We start from the raw sequence: 18,622 nt of genomic DNA on the forward strand, positions 1-18,622 counted from the left end.
CGGGACCTGTACCAGCGACCTCTTGGTGCATGTGACAGTGATCAACCAACTGAGCCACACCAGCCAGGGCTATAGTGAGAGTTTTTACATCGCAAAAATAAACATTGCAAATCAAAGTTGTCTTCTCCCCACCCCCACCGGAGACTTGAACATTTACCAAAATACCAACATACATTTATCAACATAATAACACATAAGCGTATATATATATATATATACACACACATATACATTTACCAAAATGCCACTGGCTCTGGGAAATTAAGTATATGAAGGCAGAAATGAAAAAACTTAGTAAGACTGGAAGATAAAGTTGAAACTCAGAAAGTAGGAAAAGAAATGGACAATGGTTGTTCAAAGATGAGAAAACATTAGAGGATCAGTCCAGAAAGTCTAAAGTGCAAATAATGAGCTCCAGAAAGAGAATACAGAAAATAGAGTGGAAGAAATATTAAAGGAATAGTTCAAGACAATTTCCAGAACTGCAAGACAATTCTGAAACTAAAATAGCTTAAGTACCTTGCAGAACAAATGAAAAAGATAAAAAAACCAAAGTATTATTGCAACTCTCAAAACACCAAACAATAGACAACCCTAAAAACATCATGTTAGGGGAAAAATCAGGTTAAAAATAAAAGGAGTGGAAATTAGAATGACATCTCACTTCTCAATAGCAGGTTGGTGTGTTTTTTTACGCTAGATACAATAAGCAGTGGTAACATTTTTATGAAAAACTAGAGGCCCGGTGCATGGATTAGTGCACTGGTGGGGTCCCTCAGCCTGGCTTGCAGAGATCGGGCCAAAACCGGCTCTCTGACATCCCCCAAGGGGTCCGGATTGCGAGAGGGCAGTTCTTGGGTGACGCACCCCAGAATCGGGCTCCCTCCTCTCTTCTCCCAATGTTATGTCACTTTCTCTCTGTATCTGTCTCGCTTCTTTCATCTCACTTTACCCTAAGTTTGGAGGTAACTGATGACTTATGGGCATTTAGCTGCAAAATGCAATCATTTAGCAAACAGGATTTACTTGGCCTGAAACCTAGTCGGCCTAGGGCAGGACCCTGCTCAATGTCAGGCTCCCGCCCAGGCCCTTCTGCCCAGGCAGAGTCCTGTGGCAGCAGGAACCTCCTTCTTCCCACCTGAGCTGCTCCTTCGCCTCCTTCCCTCCCTGAAGGTTGCCTGCTGGCGCTACTGTCCACCCTGTCCACCCGGAAGGAGGGAAGCCAAGGCTAATTTCCCAGCCGAGAGTCGTAGTGGGAAAATTCACTGCCTCCACTGGAAATCAGTATGTATTAAGTGGATGGGCTGGTGCGGGTGCCAGATGTTGAGGCAGCAGGCAGTAGGTCCTGCATGTCTCATTTAGCTAATCGAGTCGAAAAGTTTCTGTAAGGGCCAGACCCACGACCTCTGCAATGGGCTAGAGCAGTGGTCAGCAAACTCATTAGTCAACAGAGCCAAATATCAACAGTACAACGATTGAAATTTGAGAGCCAAATTTTTTAAACTTAAACTACATAGGTAGGTACATTGTTAGTAACTTAATTAGGGTACTCCTAAGGCTTAGGAAAAGCCACACTCAAGGGCCCAAAGAGCCGCATGTGGCTCTTGAGCCACAGTTTGCCAATCACTGGGCTAATGGCCCAGTGGGGAGCCAGACCCGAAGTGGGGAGCCAATGGGTTAGAGGCCTGGAGCACAGATTCATGCACCAGTGGGGTCCTTTGGCCTGGCCTGCAAGGATTGGGCCAAATCTGGCTCTCTGACATCTCCCGAGGGGTCCTGGATTGCGAGAGGGAAGTTCTTGGGTGATGCACCCTGGAATTAGGCTCCCTCCTCTCTGGTTCTGGGTGCAGTCACCTGAGAACCGCAGCTGCCAAGATGCTCAGCAACTCCTGCACTGAGCATCTGCCCCCTGGTGGCCAGTGCGCATCATAGCTACCAGTCGGACGGTCACTTAGGCGCGCACACACACACACACACACACACACACACACACACACACACACACACGAGGCCCAATGCACGAAATTCATGCACGGGGGGAGGGGGGTCTCTCAGCCCCGCCTGTACCCTCTCCAATCTGGGACCCCTCAGGGACATCCCTCACAATCCGGGACTCCTGGCTCCTAACCGCTTGTCTGCCTGCCAGCCTGATCGCCCCCTAACTGCTCCCCTGCCAGCCTGATTGTCCCCAACTGCCCTCCTCTGCTGGCCTGATGACCCCCAACTGTCCTCATCTGCCGGCCTGGTCACTGCCAACTGCCCTCCCCTGACGCGACCCACCTCCTCCGCCAGGTCCTGCCCCCTCTGTGCAAGGCGGCAGAGACACTAGGACCAGCCTCCACTGTGCGCAAGACGGCCATCTTGTGACATCACATGCGAGGGTCACTTAGGCTTTTATTTAGTATGGATTACTTCCAGCCTAGAAACTATTCCCAGTCGAATTCTCTTTCAACAGTGACAGTTGAAAAAAAACTTCCAAAATCTCAAATTTTCATCTTTTATATGCATTAATTTAACCACCATGTATTAAGAACCTACTATGTGTCACACATTCTAAATACTAGGGATATAGTAGTGAACAAGATCCCTGTTCTAATGGGGCTTACTCATACCCTGAAAATATCGATATAATTTAGGTAGTACTCAGTACTCGGAAGAACAGCCGGATTGGGGAGATGGAGTGCTGGGTGGGAGGGTGCTTTTTAAAGGGCCTTTCTGGTGAGGTTAGAGACCTAAACGTAGGCAGAGAAGTTAACAAGGGCAATGGCCCTGGGAAGAGTGTGAAGCCAGGCTCACGTGACTGGCAAAGGTAGCTGGTCAGATCACAGGGGCCCTTCAGACCCACTCTCCATCCTGCTCTGTTGCCTGGGAAGCTGATGTTATGGAACACTCATACCTTTTAGAATTCCTTTAAGACACTCCAAATCCCTCAATTTAAGTGTGATGTACATCTGTTTCCTGTAGGATCCTGACTGACCCTGCTTGGAGGGCAGGATAAGGATTTTAGATTTTATTCTGAATGACATGGGAGCCACTGGAGGTGTTTGAGCATATGGAATACCACGTGACTTGCACTTTGAAAAATCATCTTAGATGCTGGATGTGGAAAAGATCTGGTGGGGATCACAGGTGGCAAAGAGAGGCTTTTACAGTAGTAATGGTAAGAGGTGACTCAGAATAGGGTGGTTGTAGTAGAGGTGATAAGGTAGAGCCAAGAGAATTTGGTGATCAAAAATCAAGAGTTCAGTTTGCAAAAAATCCCAGGTGTTTATTAGATATCCAGGTAGGGATATTGAATAGGACGCATACCTAAGGCTAGAGTTCAGCGAAGGTCTGTGCTGAGGTATGAATTTTAGTGCAATAACCTCAAAAATATCTTTTAAAGCCACAAGACTAGACGGAATTACCTAGGAATTGGCATAAAAAGAAAAAATGAGGTCCAAGGATTGAGCCTTTTCTTTGGAAGCTACTAGATTAAAAACCAAGAAATCATAGTACAAGGATATTATTTAGAGCAATTCAACTTCTAAATATATATCCAAAATTGAAAACAGGGGCTCAAAACAAGTACATGAATGTTCATAGCACTGTTCAAGAGCAAAAAATTAGCCGAACCGGTTTGGCTCAGTGGATAGAGCGTTGGCCTGCGGACTGGGGGGTCCCGGGTTCGGTTCCGGTCGGGGGCATGTGCCTTGGTTGCGGGCGCATCCCTACTGGGGGGGCGTGCAGGAGGCAGCTGATCGATCTCTCTCATTGATGTTTCTGGCTCTCTGTCTCTCTCCCTTCTTCTCTGTAAAGATTCAATAAAATATATTAAAAAAAAAAAAAAAGAGCAAAAAATTAGAAACAGCCAAATATCCAATTAACACATTATAGTATGTACCTACAGAATATTATTCAATCATAAAAATAAAGTACTGATACATGCTGCAACATGAATGAACACCAAAAACATCATGCTAAGTGAAAGCCTGACATAAAAAGGCCACATATTATATGATTCCCTTTACATGAACTATCCTATAGGTAAGCCCACAGGAACAATAAGCAGATGGGTGGTTTGCCAGGACCTGGGGGAGGGAAGAACAAGTAACTGCTTTATGACCATGGAGTTTTACTTTGGGGCGATGAAAATAATTTGCAACTAAATAGGAGTGATGGTTGTAGTATATTATAAATATACTGCCTTTGAATTATTCACTCTGAAAGGGTGAATTTTATGTGAATTTCACTTGTCCTTGGAAAACAAACCAACACACAAAACGTTATTCAGAAATAAGGCATTTAAGTCAGAGAAATAGCTGAATTGTCGTCACCCTAGACTTCAGGTTGCAAAAGGGAAGGGACTGTTTTCAATTAAGTCTTGTAAACTGGTATGACTTTTAAAGCCACATATATATGCATAGCTTCAATTTAAAATTCAATTTAACACCTGCCACTTGATTTTTAAATGGAGAGAACAGTTCTTAAAGGAAACCTTCAAATCCTATGTGCTCACATATACGAAATTTGAACAAATAAGAGCCATATCCTAGCCCTGACCAGTGTACTCGAGTTTTGTCCTATACACCAACGGGTGGTGGGTTTGATTCCCTGTCAGGGCATGTATGAGAAGCAACGGATAGATAGCTCTCTGTGTAACCACACAATTCTAATTCTGCTAAAATACTCCCATATCAAAAGATCAACATGTATGATCTCACTGGTACACAATTTTTTAAGGGAAAGAAATACAAATCACACTTCTAATTAAACAATGATTTTATTGCTCGAGTACATAGATATTTTATGCAACCAGTGCAGAGGCTGTGGATGACTCGCTGAAAAGGAAAAAAGGGGGAAAGGAAAAGACCGGGTTAATACAGGTCCTCCATATTCATTCCTACAGTCTCCCAGCTAATGGAGTTATTTATAAACAGCCTAAATAATCCCAAATGTATAAAGTGCACCAAACTGCTGAGTTCTTGAGTCAGTTTATTGTGGCTCAAGCATAATGAATTAAAGATGCTCACTCAGACATCCAAGGAAGAACTGGCCAACATAAGGTAAAGCCTTTCTGGTGGAAACTGCGAATGTTTGGAAATCAATCATCACAGTGAGCAACTGATGCAAAAATAAAGGCAACATAAACACCTAGGATCATTGGCACGAACTGAAACTTTATCAACTGCCTAAAAGTGATTCAGCCCAGCCGGTGTGGCTCAGAAACCAAGAGGTTGCCAGTTCAACCCCTGGTCAGGGCACATGCCGGCTCGATCCCAGATGGGGGCCCTATAGGGAGGCAGCCGATTGATGTTGTTTCTCTCATCGATATGTCTATCTCTCTATCCCTTTCCCTTCCTCTCTCTCAGGGGTTCAAACTCTGGCCCTTTGCTTGTCTTTGCAAATAAAGTTTCAATGGAAAACAGCCACATCCACTTGTTTATGTATCACCTATGGCTGTATTCCTGTTACAATGGCAGAGTTGAAAAAGCAGTTGAACATATAGCCATGAGCTAACACATTACTACTCTGAGTCCTTTTAGTATATTTACAATCTGGCCAACTCTGGTTCTTGGAACAAATAAGACTGATACTTACTATTTCCAATTGGGGGGCAGGACTCGTTTGGTTTTATAATATCGAGCCAATCGGTGAATACGGCTCTCAATCAGAATCAGACGGAATTTAGCATCCTTATCCTAAAAATAAAAATGGGACAGAATTCAAGAAAACCACTCAAAACATTTTAACATTAATAGAGAACATGCTTGTGTTCGTGTGGTACATTAAGTCCTTAAGGGAATTTAAGGCTTCCTTCCACAAGACTAAGCAGGAATGATTTGTAAAACTCAACAAACAGCTCAACATTTTCAACCAACTGAATATACTGTAACTAGGAGAGCCAAACCTCTCCACCAGTCTCTTCTGGTAGAATTTCAATTCTAAACCACCTTATCTAATCCGAATCAGATGCATTACATTTTACCGAACTAAGTTAGCACAAGCAGTTCTATTCTCTTACCTTTCTGTTCCTCTCAAGGTGCTTTCGAACTGCAACAGCTTTCTTAATTAAATGGTAGAGATCCTCAGGAAGGTCAGGAGCAAGCCCTTTAGACTTAAGAATTCTCAGGATCTTATTGCCCGTCACAAAACGTACTTGTGCAACGCCATGCGAGTCTCTCAGGATCACACCTGTAAAGGGAACAATCCTATATAATAAGCGTTTAATATGCTGATTAGACCGGACCTCCTTCTGGACCTTCCCGACAAAGCCCAGGTCCCGGGTGCTGGTGCCGGCAGCCAGGGGAAGGCAGGCCTACGCTTGCACGATTTCCGTGCATCAGGCCGCTGGTGTATCATAAATTCCCACACCAAACACACATCCTGGAGCATGTGATATCCAGGGCCTGAGATCAAGTAGCTTTTCAAGCTTCCTGTCTGTAAAATGGGACTGACTTTTATATTTATAAATATTTCTCACAGAAACCAATGTGAGAATTCACACAAAGCTCACTCAGACATCCAAGGAAGGTTTACCCAACACTAAGGAAAACCCTTCTGGTGGAAACTGCGAATGTTGGAAGACCATCATCATAGTGAGCTTGCCAGATTAAAGGACATTAAAGCCATTAATAAGATTCCAACTATGTATGTATATTTGCTCAATTAAAACCAGCTAATAATGTTTATTAAGAACATCAGCTATTCTTCTAAAAATGTAATGTACCTTATTTAAAAAAAAAAAAAAAAACACACCTCAAAATAGCACCGTCTGACGACTCGAACAGTCTGCTCTGTATTTCCTATTGTGTGATGCCTTCACTATACTACCAGCTCCAGGAGGGCAATTATTGTGCCCCCTTTCTGACTCCTGCATGTATTCCCGGGGTCCAGGACCACACAGCAGACACACATTTGCTGCATGAAGCCATTTGCAAAGTCACACAGGGCTGAGGGCCGAGCCACACCTAACTGAGAAAGTGTGACAAGCACTCGAGTAGCCAATAGCTGTGTGATTTGAGGCCAGTTACACAGCCACACTGTGCCTCCGTTTCCTCAGCTGTAAGATGGGGAAAGCTACTCGTGTTTACCCCCAAGCACTGCTGTCAGAAGTCACAGGTCAGGATATGTAACGTGCTCAGAACCATGCACTCTGCAGAGCAGCCCACCGTAAATGCTCATTAAAATCTGGAGGGCGTTTCAATAACTTTACCGTCTACAGAGAACTTCAACAAGTGAAGATTAGGTCTGGGTCATCAAGAGTAAAGCCAGGAAAAAGGACACAGGTTTTCGGGCGCGTTTGGGACCCATTTACCACCACCACCACCACCACTCCTTCCGGCAAGTTACACGAGGGCAGGCGGAAGGGGCCACCTTCGGCAAAAACACGCACCGATTTGCGAGGGAGTCAGGCCCTTCTTGGCCAGTTTGTAGATCTGCTCCTTCACGTCGTCAGACGTCAATTTCAGCCACTGTTTGCAGAAAAGAAAGCGGCCTTAGGATGGCAAACCTGGGACGGTACCGAAGCAGGGCGGTCCCGCCACCCTGGAAGTCGCGCTCCTCGCGCACGGATGGCCCCCACCCCGCGCCACTTCCCCGGCGCGACGAAGGTGCGCCCCTCCCCGGCCTCCCGGGTCCCTGCAAGCTACTCACGGTGGGGACGCTGCGGCGGTAGGGCAGAGCCGACTGGGACAGGCCCTTCCTGGGGAGAGAAGTAGTCTGGGGATGAAAGGGCGCTCTGTGCCACAGCAGCCAAGGCCATCATCCCCTCGACCCGCTGCCCACACTCGCTCCTTCCCACCCCCATCCCCGCGGCCGAGCCCTGCACCCGCTGGGAAACCCGAGCTCACCCGGGAGCGTGCATGCGACCCATAATGGCGGCGGACTGGCGGTGGAAAAGAGCGTGAATTGGAAACGCTGCAGGAAGCCACCCAGCACGCAGGAAGTGACCTCACACGTCCCGCTTCCTCGTACGCGGGAGGCGGAGCCACACTGCGTAACTCTCGGCGTCGGCCTAACAACTACATATCCCGAAATGCACTTCAACGCGGTAGTGGATTCCTGATCAACAGGACTACACATCCCGGCATGCATCCGTCTTTGAGGAGGCTCGAGGCCGGAGCCGGAAATTAAGTCCTCCTGCAGCTGGGACTGCGCGGCTGAAGGTGCTGCCGGCGTCAAGAGCGTGCAGGTTCGAATCCCGGACTGGGAGTGGGGGGGTCTGGAGACAGCTGCAGTGGTTGGTGGGCTTACCCTACACTAGGGAAGGCCTTTATCCGCGCCCCGCGCCCAGCGAATTTGGGTCAGGTCAATTACGTACTTAATTACACGAGTTTCTTAAGTATTGCTTGGAATGACGTGCCTGCCCTCAGCCCCTGACATCCCAGTTATGTCTCCTAATGGAAATACTAGGAGGGAAATACTGAGGGATGTCTATGGTGTAACCAACCCCAGTGCTGGATTGTTTTGAGAATACCACTCTGGTTAAAAAAGAAAAAAATCGGTACAACTTTTCTAATAAGGATATAGGAATGTTGACTAAAATATTTATTTATGGGATAGAAACTGTAACAGGTATTTCAAGATTTCTTTTTTTAGTCATGTTTAAGCCCTCCACTAGTTTTTCACTGTATCTGGCCATGTCTGTATCAATATTATCAAAGCAAAATACAGTAGGTCCTCGGGTTACGTGGAGATCCGTTCCTATGTGCGACATAACGCGTTTTCTCCGTAAGTCAGGACCCACCTATGTAAGCACCTACGTCACTCACATGGAGCACATACACAGCAGTAATGAAGTGAAACAGTAAAAAAATTAAAAGAAAGATCATTCCTGATCTTTACTTGTGGTAAATAAATAATAAAAAACATAAAGCACATATGTACATACGTTGAAATGATGGAACTTTTTAAAATATAAATAAATGGGAGATGGCGACATAACCACGAAACGACGTTCGTGGAGTCCGACGTAACCCGAGGACTGCCTGTATGTAGCTAAATGTGTTGAAGTTTAATCAAATGGTGTTTACCTTATAGTCATATCCCTATTGCCTTTACATGTGGCATGCTTCTTTTGAGAACTTCCATAAATTGGAACCTGATTTTTTTAAAGACAAAAGGGTAAAATTACTTTCTAAAAAATTGTCACTGTTAGCACAATTACTTATTAGAGATACCATAATCAAATGGTTTTTAAAAATTGATCGTATAGCCTTTTAAAGTGAGTTAAAATTCACATACTATAAAATTTGCTATTTTAAAGTATATAATTCAGTGTTTTTTAGTACATTCACGAGTAATATTCCATTTTATGGATATATCACTTTGTGCATTGGTTGATGGCAAGTTGGTTTATTTGTACTTTTTGGTCATGAATAATGCTGTGAACATGTGTGTACAAGTATTTGAATACCCGTTTTCAGTTCTCTTGAGATTTTATATATATCTACACTTAGTATATAAATTGCTGGGTCATAGAGTATGTTTAATTTTTTGAGAACTGCCAAACTGTTTTCCACAGCAGCTGCACTGTTTTGCAAATCCCACCAGGAACACATGAGGCCTCCAACACCCTCAAACTTCTTCAAAAATATTTTTTTATTGATTTCAGAGAGGAAGGGAGAGAGAGAGAACATCAATGATGAGAGAATCATTGATCGGCTGCCTCCCGCACACCCCCTACCGGGTATCGAGCCCACAACCCGGACATGTGCCCTTGACCGGAATTGAACCCGGGACCGTTCAGTCCGCAGGCCGATGCTCTATCCACCGAGCCAAACCAGCTAGGGCCACCCTCAAACTTTTTATTCTAGCTATCCCAATGGGTGTGAATTAGTAACCCACTATTATTTGTATTTGTATTTCCCCAATGACTAATGAAGTTGAGCATCTTGTTTAAAAAATATATATATATTTTTACAGATTTCAGAGAGAAGTGAGAGGGAAAGAGATAGAAACATCAATGATGAGAATCACTGATCAGCTGCCTCCTGCACACACGCTACTGGGGATCAAGCTTGCAACCCCGGCACGTGCCCTTGATCTGAGTCGAACCTGGCACCCTTCAGTCCACATGCTGATGCTCTATCCACTGAGCAAAACCGGCTAGCAGTGGTCAGCAAACTGCGGCTCGGCAAACCACATGTGGCTCTTTGGCCCCTTCAGTGTGGCTCTTCCACAAAATACTGGCTCTTCCACAAAATGACGACTTCTGCACATGGGCCACGAAGTTTCAAGCGCACTGTGTGCGCGCACCCGCACGTGGTAATTTGTGGAAGAGCCAACTCAAGGGGCCAAAGAGCCGCATGTGGCTCGCGAGCTGCGGTTTGCCGACCACGGGGCTAGGGCGTGTTGAGCATCTTTTCATGTGATTGATCATTTTGGAGGAATGTGTATTCAGTCATTTGCCCATTTGTGTCATATCAGACATATGATTTGTGACTATTCTCTCCCATTCTGTGAGTTGTCTTTTTACTTTATTAATAGTGTCCTTTGATGCACAAAATATTAAAATTTTGATGCAGCCCAGTTTATCTGTTTTTCTTTTGTTGCTTCTGCCTTTTTTAGAGAGAGAGGGAGAGAAGAGAAACATTGATCAGTTGTGCCCTGACGAGGGATTGAACTTGCAACCTGGGCATGTGCCCCAACCAGGAATTGAACCCACCACCCCTTGGTGTGTAGGTAACACTCCAACCAAGCCACACCGGCCAAGACCCTTGTGCTTTTTGTGTCATGCTTAAGAAACCCTTGTCTAACCCAGTGTTCCAAAGATGCACACTTGTTTTCTCCCAAGTTTTATAATTTTAGTTATGTTTAGGTCTTTGATCCATTTTGAACCAATTTTTGTATATGTTGTAAGAGTTCTACTTTATTCTTTTGCATGTGGTTATCTAATTGTCCTTTGTTGAAAAGATAATTCTTTCCCCATTGATCTTGTCAGTATTGTGAGTGTCTTTCCTGGGTCATGATTCAAATAAAAAAAATAAACCAAATAGTTATTCTAGAAATGAAAAATACAACAACCAATATTTAAAACTCAATGGATGGGTTAAACCAGGGGTGGGCAAACTTTTTGACTTGAGGGCCACAATGGGTTCTTAAACTGGACCGGAGGGCCGGAACAAAAGCATGGATGGAGTGTTTGTGTGAAGTAATATAAATTCAAAGTAAACATCATTACATAAAAGGGTATGGTCTTTTTTTTTTTTTTTTTTTTTAGTTTTATTCATTTCAAACGGGCCGGATTCGGCCCGCGGGCCGTAGTTTGCCCACGGCTGGGTTAAACAGTTGAATAGAATAACTAATTGAAGAATCATACTAAATTATTCAGAACTCAAGTTACTGATCCATATATTTAAGAATTCTAAAATGGAAAAAAAAGATATCTACATCTAGGCACATCCTAGTTAATACATATCAAATACGATTAGACCTAAGGTAGTAACTGTTGTAGGAATATGATGGAATCATTCATGGAATTCATTCTACTGTTGTCTAAGTTTGTATGTCTAAAATTTGTATGATAAAGTGTTTTCAAAGAGTAGGGGTGAAATAAAATAGGTTTTCTTTTCTGACAGAAACTGAGTTTATCACCCCCTACCCCCCCCCCCCCCCCAAAAAAAAACAACCACCACTGGCTCTGATTAAGTTATTGCTTTTCCTGGTTTCTGGGTATTAGAAGAATCGACATTTTCCTGTTGTGTAGATATGTCTATAATGTTAATACATTATTTAATATTTAAATAAACTACTAAAGGCTAGGGACCATACCCACAGAAGCATTTCAATTTGTGAAATGGTGATGGGGCTCTAGGCAAGTGGCAATCCAGACCTTCAAAGAACCACACTTAGAAATCAGACACACTATATTTGGACATCTTTAGGGGCAACTGAAAGGTCAGTTCTGAAATTCAGGATTATTTGAACCTAATAAACTCCTGGGTAAAATGCAAAGAACAGCAACAGTGAGCTCAAAGTTTGGAACCAAAAACAGTAATATGGTGACGAGGAAAGAAATGATAGCAGAGTTCTTTTATTCCAGAAATATTTTAATAAAATTATAGTACAGTTATGAAGTCACAACCAATCCACTGAATATATTCAAGGTATTAATAAAAAAATTATACATCTTATTCACTACCTTAACATAAAGTATTTGGTTCTTATAGATCAGACTAACTACCATATTCATTCATATTTGCACTGCTACTCAAACAGCATGTAAGTTAATCTAAAAATATAGTAGTGTGGCTTCAGTCCTTTTTGATCTGCAGTCTAAGTATCAAAATTGAATGTTTTCTTTTTTATATGCCATAGTAATGGAGTCCTAGAAAAGACCGATTAACCAATTTAAGGCAAGATATTGAAACTTTTATTCAACATTAATTTGAAAAGATAAAATACTTTATCAAAGACCATACATGCCTTAACATTTAGATACCAATTGATTCTTTTAAAGGCAGTAATAAAAACATCAGTGCAAGTTCTACATTGGGTTCCTCAGTAGAGAAAACAATAGGTTCTGGGAGTAAACCATTATTTTCAAATCCCAAAACACTCCAAGAGGAAAGAATTCTTCCGGTGCAGGACTTACGTATAGTGTAATTATTTTTACTTAATAAAGGTAGATATAAAACGTGATTATACATACAAATTAGTGTCTTGGCTAGCTTGTTTAAACTTTTGTTTGATTTATTTGAATGTAAGTTTTAAAAAATGATTAAAAAACCAACTCACTTAAAAATCTATTGATAGTAGTAGTGCAAAGAGGTGCCCCAGTCCCTTTTTTGGTAAGGGCTGCAGATGAGCATTTCACAAAGAAATAACTTATATTAGAATATATATAAAGTATGTGTGTGGTGTTTTAATGACCAAAGAAGGCACAGAATGAGTTAAATTAAGAGAAAACATCACCACTTGTTCTGAACTCTGGTTAACTGTACAATATTAATCATAATATACACTTTTAGATAAGAATCCAGATTTCTTGTAATTGAAAAGTGACATTTTCCAGCTCTATTATTTATGCTAAGAGGCACTGCAGTAACAGACTGCAAATAGGCAGTATACATTGAGTCCAATTAACAATGACCTTTTACCAAAACAGTACTTTTACAGTGCTAATGACAACTTGTGGAATGGAATTAGGTATCAAAAACTTAAGTGAAAATATCTACTACTTCTTTACATTTGCAAAGCTACTTACACATGCTATCTGGAAAAATAAAATAAACAGTGATGCTTTGAGTGCATTTGATTATTGTATTAAATAGACGACACATTTTAACATTTAAAAAAAGACATTCATATACCATACTCATGGGGTTTCCTACAAATGGACCATTAGTGTTAGGCACCAAAAATTTCAAGTTTTTCTTTTTTTTTTTTTAGCCTGTCCCACTGATGCATCCTCGACTCATCTATTTCTGCTCTGCAGGTATCACCATGTACATTAAATATTTGCACAGTTCATAAAATTTCTGTTCTGGACAACTGAATTGCAGACGGTCCTTTCTGTGTTGGTATTCTACATTGCATGTTTTGTCAGTTATCTTACAGCACCCAGATTGTTACAATCTATTATCATTTAAAAAGTGACTTTCTGTTTTAGCCATGAGGATATTATATATACATATTTACCCAGAATAAACACAAAACTGTGTGTGAAGTTGAACAACTAATAAAAATGAATCTTATTCTTAATGGTTACTGTAAATGATTTCAATCATGTCCCTTATGATTCTAAGTCACATTATATTAAGGAAAATAATTTTTTAATGTACAATGTTTACAAATGTAAGACACTTACAAAACCAACTCTACCATAAAAGTCTACATTTTAATTCAGTATGGACCCTAGAATTTTTGTCCTGGGCCCATTGTGAAGAGTCTGCCCTACTCATTGGAGTTCTTCTACCAAACAGGAATGGGTACATGGGTAAACAATTTTCACTTGTTTAATGAGGGAGTGGAATATAGATACATGAAAGTGAAACTACCAAACTCACACTCCTGGGAATAAATGTAGGACTATTAGTATAATGGAATGATGGAATTTAGTTTACAGCTACACTGATGAATCTCATTCAATTACCGGATAACACAAACATAAATTAAATGGCTGACTTTAACCAAGTCACATATCAGAAGTAGAGAAAGTGATCTTTCTGTGGGAAAAACACTAATAAGTGTAAATAACTTCTTGTCTCGAGTAAGCTGAAAGTGAGAGGAAACTACTTACTACTTATCAAGTCAGGAAAAATAATCAGAATGAAGTGCCAGGCAAGCATGAAGTTAAGGCACCATTATTTACAACTTCAGTAACTTCACTTCATTCTGAAAAAGGCTTTAAAGACATGAAAAATAGAAAGCAATGTTATTTCCCCCTATGTCTATAAACTACTTAGTAGTTCTTAACATAACTATAATTTGTGCTTTGCTTTTCGGCCCTGTGAGTAGCAGCTGCATTTGACTGTAACATCTGCACCTTTCCTTTCCTTTGGTGTTTGCAAACATGCACAGTGGTAAAGGCTATAGAAGGTGCAAAACAGGAAAACAAACATACTGTGTCTATGTAAGAAACAATGAAAAAAAGACCAAACTAAAGCTATTACTCTGAATTACTCAAGAGGGGATTAAATTGTTCACTAAGTCTTTTGCAGACTTATTATATATTAAGTTTAGGGTTTACAGCATTCTACATAATGACTTTAAAACGGCAATGGCTTCAACAAACTCATAGAAGTTAGTTATGTGACTGTTGGTCCAACACGTGTGTTGAAATGCAGCAAGTACATTTACTTTATAATTTCTATCCAAATATAAAAATACTATATAAAGTTCTCAAGTGTGTGTGTGTGTGTGTGTGTGTGTGCCCACACACGCGCGTACGTACATGTTTATAACTGTTCTACTTCCAAAGCTCAGAAATTCACTAGCTTAGAAATAGGTTGCTGCAGTCAGCTGATACCACTTAACCGTATCTTTGCTCAAGTTGAAATCTTTCAAAGGCAGGGTTATTCCACCCAAGAAAAAATTCTCCCGCAGAGATTCTGCACTGAGTACACTTAGTTGAAGTTCTCTCTGTCTTAGGGTTTCTTTGCTATATCCACTGTACACAAGCTACAGCAAAGGCAAAAAGAAAACAAAGTTACAAATTATTTCTTTGAATTCTTGGATTATTTTAAGTAAAAAAATGAGATCATTAGTCAAAGTGACTATAATTAATGACACTGATTATGACACATCTGGTGGAATTTGTCTCACGCTTTAGATACACATTTTATATTTCAGGAGTCCTGAATTGTATTCTCAGTCCTCTGAGAGAGTGACATAGAAATGTACAAAGTAGAAAGTAATTATGGCTTAAAACTAAAAACATGGTTTTTCTGAGATGGAGTTTGAGGAAAGGAAGCATGCACTAAGATGATCTAATGAGAATAGAAGGAAGCAAGTTGAGATAGCATAATTATAAGTATTATACAAAAAACGAGGGATTAAAATTTTCTTTTGTTGTCTTTTTTCTGTTGGATTTTATATACCACAAAATGATAATTCCTAATTATCCATAATTCAATGCAAACTCATCAACTACAAATGTAATTCACAGAAAATCTGGAGTGTTGAAAAGCTACTCTCTTTCAAATCTACATTTAACACTTAGAATTTTTTTTTTTCCAAGAAAGCCTCACCATATCTTCTGAGAAACATTTCCCTAGTCTAGTCCTCACTGACTGTAAGAACTAAAAATCGGACATTTCATTTTCTTTAAAGCACAACACTAACTAGAAAAAAGGCCAATACTGCCTTTTGAGAATGATATGAATTGGTCTTCACCAAACATTTTATATGCTTTTAATGGGCTGAAAGGATAGTCTAAGGTTTTAATAAATTCATAAACTTGATGACAATTCAGAACTATTTGCTTTCAAATCTCTATATAGATATTTTTGTGTGGGTGTAATGTTAATGTGCACAAATAAAATGGTGTTTATTCTAAAGAAGCAGTTAACTAAGAGTTAGTGGTTTTAACAGATAAGGAATTTTACAAGTTGACCATGAGTAGCAGAGCAGTCACAGTTCTGCTCCATACTGTTTAGCTGATGCCTGCTACAGCTTAAAGCACTCTATTTCAAGAGGGTTGCTGAAACTACTTAGAAGGAAGATGGTTTTTGAAACTACATCCTACCGAGCAAAAGTAAGGGTACTGAAGATATTTTAAAAGAATAAACAGAAAGGGCATTTAAACTTCAATTATATGAAGGGCTGCCATGTAGGAGGAAAAGAATAGTTCTGTGTGGTTCCAAGAGGTACAACTGAAACCCACAGGTGCAAACTCTAGGGAGGGAAGATTTCAGCTCAGTATAAAAAATAATCTGGGAGTTGGAGCTGTCCAAAACAAACTGGATGGCCTGGAAGTACTTCAGCACAGATTGAACATCCCCGCTTTTTGAAAATGTTGTAGAAGGGGTTCGAGCTGGAAGGTAGTTGAATAATGGCCCCTAAGATCTTCTTAAAAACCTAAGGTCTATGATTGAGGGTTCAGTTCTGCATCACTTTGTGTGGTTTTGTGTGTGTGTGTGTTTAAAATATATTTTTATTGATTTCAGAGAGGAAGAGGGAGAGAGAGAGAGATAGAAACATCAATGATGAGAGAGAATCATTGATCGCCTGCCTCCTGCACACCCCCTACTGGGGATCGAGTTGCAACCCAGGCATGTGCCCTTGACCGGAATCGAAACAGGGACCCTTCAGTCTGTAGGCCGAGTCTCTATCCACTGAGCCAAATCCGCTAGGGCTGCATCACTTTGTTAAATACCATTGAACTGCTACTGATTTACTTTACTAGTACAACAACCAATACCTAAAAATTTTAAATTTAAAATCTCAAAACAACAAATCAAGGAAATTTTTAGAAATGATTTTAACTTACCATTTCATTGAATGTTGGGTTCCTAGTTTTTCGTGAAATTTTGGTTTTGCGTTTGGATGTTTTGTGGGGATCTGGAAGTAGGTATGTTTTGACATAAGGATTTGGGTCAGCCCCATCTTCAGTAACCTACAAAGAAAAGCATTCCCTTAACAGTAATGCTTCCTACCAAGGAATGGGTTTCCTCTACAACCACCAGTATTTGTAATCACTCACAAGATCTTTGATGTGCATCACCATGATAAAAAGAGTACTATTTCGGTAAGAGACAGATAATTTCACTGATCCTCCTATTTGGCCTGGAGTAGGACTGAAGGGCCCCGCATCTGAAAATATAAACATGTTAATCTTTTTTTTTTTTTTTTTTTTTTTTAATTAAATCTTTATTGTTCAGATTATTACATTTGTTCCTCTTTTTTTTCCCCCCCCATAACTCCCCTCCTCCCAGTTCCCGCCCCACCCTCCGCCCTCACTCCCCACCCACTGTCCTCATCCATAGGTGCACGATTTTTGTCCAGTCTCTTCCCACATCTCCCACACCCCTTTCCCCCCTAAGAATAGTCAGTCCATTCCCTTTCTATGTCCCTGATTCTATTATAATCAACAGTTCATTCTGTTCATCAGATTATTAATTCACTTGATTCTTAGATTCACTTGTTGATAGATGCATATTTGTTGTTCATAATGTGTATCTTTACCTTTTTCTTCCTCTTCCTCTTCCTCTTCTTAAAGGATACCTTTCAGCATTTCATATAATCCTGGTTTGGTGGTGATGAACTCCTTTAGCTTTTCCTTATCTGTGAAGCTCTTTATCTGACCTTCAATTCTGAATGATAGCTTTGCTGGGTAAAGTAATCTAGGTTGTAGGTTCTTGGTATTCATCACTTTGAATATTTCTTGCCACTCCCTTCTGGCCTGTAAAGTTTCTGTTGAGAAATCAGCTGACAGTCGTATGGGTATTCCCTTGTAGGTAACTCGGTTTCTTTCTCTTGCTGCTTTTAAGATTCTCTCTTTATCTTTTGCTCTTGGCATTTTAATTATGATGTGTCTTGGTGTGGTCCTCTTTGGATTCCTTTTGTTTGGGGTTCTCCGCGCTTCTTGGACCTGTAAGTCCATTTCTTTCACCAGGTGGGGGAAGTTTTCTGTCATTATTTCTTCAAATAGGTTTTCAATATCTTGTTCTCTCTCATCTTCTGGCACCCCTATAATTCTGATGTTGGTACGCTTGAAGCTGTCCCAGAGGCTCCTTACACTATCCTCGCATTTTTGGATTCTTTTTTCATTTTGCTTTTCCGGTTGGATGTTTTTTGCTTCCTCGCATTTCAAATCATTGACTTGATTCTTGCGCTCCTCTGGTCTGCTGTCGGGCGTCTGTATAATATTCGTTATTTCAGTCCGTGTATGCTTAATTTCTCGTTGGTTCCCCAATATAAGATCGAGGGTCTTATTAGTTTTCGTGTAGATCTCATTAAGTTTATCGACAGCTTCTAAACAGTTCTTGAGGGACCTTAAAAGTGTGGTTCTGAACTCTATTTCTTCCATTGACAATTTTGTCCTGTTTCTTTGTCTCCGCATTTTGTTATGCTTCCTTGGTGTACCCCCTAGTGGTCTTTGTTCGAAGTCTTATAGTTAAATCTTGATTGTTGTAGCTAATTCCAGGGAGGGTTTGACCTCCAGGCCAAGTGGCTATGAGAATCAGCTGTGTCAGCA

General features: G+C 41.0%; 2 protein-coding genes and 2 non-coding genes across 5 annotated transcripts in view; all 4 read right to left on the reverse strand.

The window, feature by feature from the left end:
* Positions 1 to 4,743: 4,743 nt before the first annotated feature.
* On the reverse strand, positions 4,744 to 7,914 carry RPS13 (ribosomal protein S13). Its single transcript, XM_059709028.1, has 6 exons — positions 7,833 to 7,914; positions 7,636 to 7,684; positions 7,376 to 7,454; positions 6,005 to 6,174; positions 5,581 to 5,681; positions 4,744 to 4,820 (listed from the first exon to the last, which is right to left on the reverse strand). The coding sequence occupies exons 1-6, from the start codon at positions 7,853 to 7,855 to the stop codon at positions 4,787 to 4,789; spliced, it is 456 nt and encodes a 151-aa protein (XP_059565011.1). The 5' UTR covers positions 7,856 to 7,914; the 3' UTR covers positions 4,744 to 4,786.
* On the reverse strand, positions 5,009 to 5,099 carry LOC132242496 (small nucleolar RNA SNORD14). The gene has a single exon (XR_009454661.1). It is a non-coding gene; the product is annotated as a small nucleolar RNA SNORD14 (small nucleolar RNA).
* Positions 6,493 to 6,582, reverse strand: LOC132242497 (small nucleolar RNA SNORD14). Its single transcript, XR_009454662.1, has one exon. It is a non-coding gene; the product is annotated as a small nucleolar RNA SNORD14 (small nucleolar RNA).
* A 4,097-nt stretch (positions 7,915 to 12,011) lies between the features above and the next one.
* The window catches only part of PIK3C2A (phosphatidylinositol-4-phosphate 3-kinase catalytic subunit type 2 alpha), a 105,924-nt gene continuing 99,313 nt past the window's right edge, over positions 12,012 to 18,622 (reverse strand). For both annotated transcript variants that reach the window (XM_059709029.1, XM_059709030.1), the window contains exons 31-33: positions 17,129 to 17,238; positions 16,916 to 17,041; positions 12,012 to 15,105 (exon numbers count right to left, since the gene is read on the reverse strand). In XM_059709029.1, coding sequence (XP_059565012.1) covers positions 14,923 to 15,105; positions 16,916 to 17,041; positions 17,129 to 17,238 — 419 coding nt within the window. In that variant the 3' untranslated portion in view covers positions 12,012 to 14,922. The remainder of the gene's footprint in view (positions 15,106 to 16,915; positions 17,042 to 17,128; positions 17,239 to 18,622) is intronic.

This window comes from Myotis daubentonii, chromosome 9 (genome assembly GCF_963259705.1).
Source record: "Myotis daubentonii chromosome 9, mMyoDau2.1, whole genome shotgun sequence".
NCBI classification, from domain to species: domain Eukaryota; kingdom Metazoa; phylum Chordata; class Mammalia; order Chiroptera; family Vespertilionidae; genus Myotis; species Myotis daubentonii.